The following is a 6,080-nucleotide window of genomic DNA, read 5'->3' as shown; positions in this document are numbered from 1 at the left end:
TAAATGGAATAACAAATATGTTCTATGTATTATAGTTTCCCGATCTGTTATGACTAAATAACGACTGAAGCTATTTATGTAATATGCATTACACAAGACGCACGACGCAGTCGTCGTCATCATTCATTTCTATAGACGTGGTGTTTGATTTGTCACTTGCACGTCGTCGTTGAAACACCTCTCAACCATAAATGTCATGTATTCCATTCTTCTCTGATGTGTGCGTGTGTGTGTGTGTGTGTGTGTGAGTATACATAACACACACACACACACATACACACGGGAAATATAGTGATGTTGATTACCGAGATAAACGACATGGCTGAAGGGAAACTACGTTCTGTAGATGGTGGTGGTAATGATAAGGGTTTGGAATTAATAAATAGAGCCTCACAAAGGTAGTATAAATATAATCTCCAATTATCCACGTAATTACTGGAGAAAATTCTCTCCATTGTGTATTTAAAAGTTAAAAACGAGATTTCGTTGAAACCAAACACAATGTCAAGGGCGACAACTGAGCATCGAAACAAATCTCAAGCAATCAACTGAAATGAATTGACGCAACCGGTTCTGAACTAATAAATCAATTAATTAATGAAAATTACATTGGAGGAGGGATATGAGTATTTTAGAATTACGAAATTAATTACTTTGCGTTCAAAAATATTTGGATAATTTATTCGGAGTTAAATAACGCCAGAAGTGTGTGTGGTGATTGGATTGCTTTTCAGGCAACTTAATTACAACAAAAACTAATTGCAAATTTAATGATTTTGGTTGTTGTTGATGTTGTTTAGCCTGCACGATGTTGTTTAGCTTATACCACTGAAAGCCAGTGTTGTTGTTTATGTCCTCGATAATGTTTATCTAGGACTAAAGCATCCAATGTGTTTTTCCAGTCGTACTTTGTGATTTGAGGGAAATTCGGCAGTTATTTCTAGCTTATCGAGCGGCAACACATAGACTCCTCTCCTGCCGGCTCTTGTTTCTAATTCATATTAGTTTTATGTCTCAAAACCGTAACTTCTTCCAACTAGAATCTGTCTGTTGTATACTCGGTACCTTCCCTTCTCTTAGGGACATTAAACCTTCTGGCTGATCATGTATAGAAATATTAATGGAGACCGCAGACATTTGCCGAGTTAACGTGAGCAGACGACCATATATTTAATCTACGCATGCGCACAACCACTATTTAGCTGCAGATATTTTTCAAGTCGAAATATTTTTATTTGATTTATTTTTGATTATTAACCGATATAAAATTTATTGATTTCTTCTGAATGAGCGTAGAGCAAAGCAGATTCATTACGTTTTTGGAGGATCGAAGGACAGCGTATTGAATATCGATGTCCGAGGAACGAATGTTAAATTGATGCTTGCTAAGATTTGAACATTTCTTGTAGGCCAGACATTTTTATAGGAGAGAGAGAGAGAGAGAGAGAGAGAGAGAGGGAGAGAGAGAAAGAGAGAGAGACAGAGAGTTGAGTGGTACTTTATTTATCGACCCCGGAGGGGTGAAGGTATAAGAACCGAGATCACCCAGGTCCGGAATGAATTACTGTAAGATTGTTTCTGCTTTAACAATCCTGAAAATTTGCCTTGAAAAATGATGGGAGAGAATGCAATTTGTAATGAAACAACAAATATTTGTATAAACTGCATATTTTGTTTATTTTAGACAAAAGATTAATAATAATAATAATAATAATAATAATGATGATGATGATGATGATGATGATGATTATAATAATAATAATAATAATAATAATAATAATAATAATAATAATCCTTTCTATTCTAGGTACAAGGCTTTCCACTTTGGAGGATGGGATAAGTCGATTACATCAACCCCAATACTCAATTTATCGACCCCGAAAGAATAAAAGGCAAAATCAATAATAATAAGTAAGCCAAGATATAGAGAAATGGCTGAAGGTGATTGTAATCGAATGCCTGGTATCAGAAAGTTTGTCTGCAAGGATTATCAGGAGGGTTCTAAGCTTTTGAAAAACTGCTGAAAACTTGTGGATACCTAAGGTTACAAGTAGTAACCCGCTATCCACGTAATTCCTGCCAGAAATAAGACCGAACCTAAGTCAAATAATAATAATAATATTAATATTAATATTAATAAAAAGAGATAATAGAGATTCTACAAAAGTAAATTTAGAAAATGACAATTATTACTAAACAATAATGAATATTATTATAACGCAAATAATCAATATTGTTACTATATACTTTGGTATGAGATATATAAAGAGCAACACTTAAAATGCAGAAAACTAGGAAATCAGTTGAGCAAGGTTTGTCGCCCAGGCTAATATTTTGTCTCTATAAAAGTTTGGAGACTGATTTGAAACCCTAAATCTACTTGTTATGTGCTTCCTGATGAAACGCATATTTTTGATGTCATGTCAAAAACTTTCTTAGGAGGGCAGAACTGCACCCATGGATTAGCGTTGTCATCGCAGTGAATGTATCGATGAGAATTATGCGGATAAGGATAATAAACTCTTCCTTTGGCAATTTCCCCGAGACGGCATGGATTTAGTAAAGAGCTTGGTGTCGTCTTTATGTTGGAGACACAGCGCGAAACAGATGACACCCATTCTGTTTGTGGTGGACAAGGTACGACCCAGGCACGACCCCATACATCACACTCAACAAAGAAAAGCTTGTTGGCAGGGTAAGGGAAGTACCAAAGGTTTTGCCTGATGTTGTCGTAAGTGCAAAGATTGGAATGTTTTGGCGACATGATTCTCTTCGGGTTGGTAACATGGTCGTCACCGCAGTTCTGCCTGATTGGATGATAGTGAAGGCCAGGTGGACAGGTAATTACATAAACTCTTCCCTTTAAGTCACACTTGAGATATTTGGTGTTGTCATGGGGATAAGGAAATATCAGTTCCTTGTTTCTTAGCTTGTCTGGTGTACAAGGGTTGCTGCTTCCAACTATGACGTCTGTCGCTGAAATTAGATAAGTTTTCAAGTATGAGAGGTCATTTATGGAATTATCGATGAGTTTAGTGACATTCCCCTCACCCGTCCACTACCATCACCACAGAAGTTAGACCAGCAACTTCTGCCTATAATCGCCCGCTTTTGATTATCAGCTTTGTCTTTACCCATCACTCTCTCGCACATCATTTCTTATATTCAAAAAATATTCCTTTGTATCTTCCACTCACCATTTCCATCTCAAACAGTGCTTTCCTAAGCAAAATTAAACAAATGTTAATAACAGACGACTATCTAAAAGTTACCAACTGTTCAATGGGCCATAAATTCATTAAATGGGAAAATATCTTTTGAAAAAGTCCGAAGCCCACATGGTCCACATGTTATCAGCCTTGCTTCAGACCTCAGTCAGTTCGTTTTAGAGACATTATGTTAAAACAACCACTTGGATAACTTGAAGACTGCAGCAGTTACTGCCTGTCGTTTCTGCTTTTCAGGATCGAGAATGTTGTATCACATTATCTAACATAACCATTTTTTAAAATTTTGTTAAAGCCGATATTCTTTGAGGAAGATTTAGCTATCATTTTGCTACAAGCTAGACGCTGCCCCAGAGGTTCGTCTTGGTTTTAAAAAAATAATTACTTACGTGGACAGAGTTTATTTGACCATTTGCTCGTAATTATATCCACAACGGTACAGTTTCGAATCACGCCGTTTTCAATGCAGACGACTTGGGAAACTGCAAAGAAAAGAGTGACGAAATTTTGAAATCTATTCAAATCGACACCAATACACCACTGGTACTTTATTTTTTTTCTTTCGCGCCTCAAAACATAGAAAATCCAAGTTGACTTCGGCTGGATTTGAATTGAGAATGTAAAAGTCTGTAAATAATCATTTCTAACATTGTTATAAGGTTAAATCTTTGAAGAAAGGGGTTAGACGATCGAATCAACTCAGTATGCACACTTGTACATGATTGTATTGGGTCCCCTGAAAGAAAAAAAAGTTTCACTTCATCTATGTGGGATTTGAACTTAGAACATAAAGCTGTAAATAATAATAATTTCTAAGGTAGGAACAACTCCACTGGAAATTTAGGAGGTACCCTCTACTTGACAGGTTCCTTATTTTATCGACCTCGGGAAGTTGAATAGCAAAGAATTGTATTATTATTATTTTTTTTTTTTTTGAAAAAAAAGTCGAGTTATTTGTATTCCTGAAAATAAATCCTGGGAAATCTGTTTACCTTTTGGTTTTCCTTTATGGAACTTCACATGGAAATTGCTTTCGTTGAAACAAAATTTTTGGGAGGTGTTCACTTTGCTCGCTTCGAACGTCAGATAGAGGGGTCGACCATGTTTGTCGGCCTTTACGAACAACACCATGGGTCGGCCATCAGCAGCAGTTCCTGTAATCTCGAACACTGATTCACTTGGGTTCGAATCATTATACGACCCAAAGATCTTGACCACTGAACAATTAGTTTCAACCTGGTTTCAAATAGGATTAAAAATAGCAAAAGAAAAAAAAAGTAACAAAAGCAAAAAGCAAATAAAGAACATTTCTTCATTTTATAAATTATATTGTTTTTCTTTTTCATTTTGATGTTTAGATTTAAGCACATTCACAAGTTTGCCTCTTTCTATGTTTTGATTAATTTTTATGATAATAAACAAGGTGATGGATTGATGTTATTAACAAATCAATAATATGATCGAATGGTTAAAGAAGTTTGCCACGTTACGGTCTGCCTGTCTGATGCCAACAAATAAGAATTGCAATTGTGCTCAAAGCGAGGTTATTTACTTTTGAAAGCGTAACTTTCGAATGTATCGGAACAGGCATAATAATACAGACCAGGAATTGCCAACATATTTGATTGAAAAAACCGAATGTATTTTTTACGGTCAAGAGTTGCCTCAAAAGGAGACTATTGTCACATTGTTTTGCTGCCTGAAGTGGATTGATTGCTATCGATGCGTTGAGTCGTTGTTTTCTCAGGACTTCTCTCGAAATACGGCCGATTGGTCGGTAAAACTGTTTCAGGTAGAAAAACAGCCTTGGAAACTAATATCTCGCGAGTGACACACAGTAGCCTTGAAGGAAGTATGCGGCTCGCGAGCCGCAGTTTGGCCACTGTTGTTATACACAATATTAGTCATCTTCCGCCTAAAACAGATTGTGTTAGAATACATAATACTGTGCTATTTACTTCGAGAGAGCCTCTCATATGGACTCGTGGTGCATATAGGCATTCGAGTTTATATCATTGGCGGTGGATAACCGTCCTCTACGCGCTGGAACTTCCAAATCTCGTCCAGCTAGAAATAGCAGCCGATTCCCACTTACACCCCTGTCAGCGATATATATACTCTCAAGGTCTGTTGAGGCACAGGTGTCGGGAACAGCCACTGGACCTTATTAAAAGATAATTAACAGCTGATGTACCGGATACATTAAGTATGGTAACGCATATGTAACGATCCTTTCTTTAAATATGGTAACATATACTTGCCACAATTGTTGTTCCGTTGCCCTTCGGTGACACTTTGACACCAATGTTTGTACCATTCTCTGGAACATTTCTTTTAATTTCTGTATCTTTTATAGTTGAGTTCGTGGAATTGCTCGGAATATCAGGAATTTCAATTGTAGATTTAGCTGTAAAAGAACAAACACGAAAGCATCAGTGCAGCGGACGTGGTTCATAAACCGCATTGAATTGGTACTCGAATATACATACATACGTACATACATACATGCATGCGTACATAGTTATTTCGCTTAGGTATAGCGATTATAATAATTTGGTCTTAGACCTAAATAGACGAATACTTCAGACTAAAGCAGTAATCGAGTACAGAGTGGAATATGAAATGAAATTGACAAAGGAACAGGAAATTATGTAATCAACTGGATTAGATTAAAAGCATATAAAAAGAAAACAAGAAAGGTCTTGCTCATAAGTGTCTGTTTCCTTGGATTCAGTGGCGTATGTATCCCCAACCCTCATGAAGTATTTACTTAAGAACACAGCCTTACGATCATAAGTGTAACACCCTTAACCACTAAGCCTCCGCTATATGTATATGTATATATATATATAT

The 6,080-nt window shown here is 36.5% G+C and overlaps 1 protein-coding gene across 1 annotated transcript in view; it reads right to left on the bottom strand.

Annotated features, from left to right (window-relative positions):
* Positions 1-1,652: 1,652 nt before the first annotated feature.
* Positions 1,653-6,080, bottom strand: part of LOC106878459 (uncharacterized) — a 10,162-nt gene continuing 5,734 nt past the window's right edge. Inside the window, exons 5-8 of the mRNA XM_014927674.2 lie at positions 5,489-5,634; positions 4,220-4,463; positions 3,617-3,709; positions 1,653-2,976 (exon numbers count right to left, since the gene is read on the bottom strand). Coding sequence (XP_014783160.1) covers positions 2,384-2,976; positions 3,617-3,709; positions 4,220-4,463; positions 5,489-5,634 — 1,076 coding nt within the window. The 3' untranslated portion in view covers positions 1,653-2,383. The remainder of the gene's footprint in view (positions 2,977-3,616; positions 3,710-4,219; positions 4,464-5,488; positions 5,635-6,080) is intronic.

Source organism: Octopus bimaculoides, chromosome 20 (genome assembly GCF_001194135.2).
Source record: "Octopus bimaculoides isolate UCB-OBI-ISO-001 chromosome 20, ASM119413v2, whole genome shotgun sequence".
Classification (NCBI taxonomy): Eukaryota; Metazoa; Mollusca; class Cephalopoda; order Octopoda; family Octopodidae; genus Octopus; species Octopus bimaculoides.
Note: the sequence above shows the minus strand (reverse complement) of the source record. Positions and strands in the feature narration are given on the sequence as shown.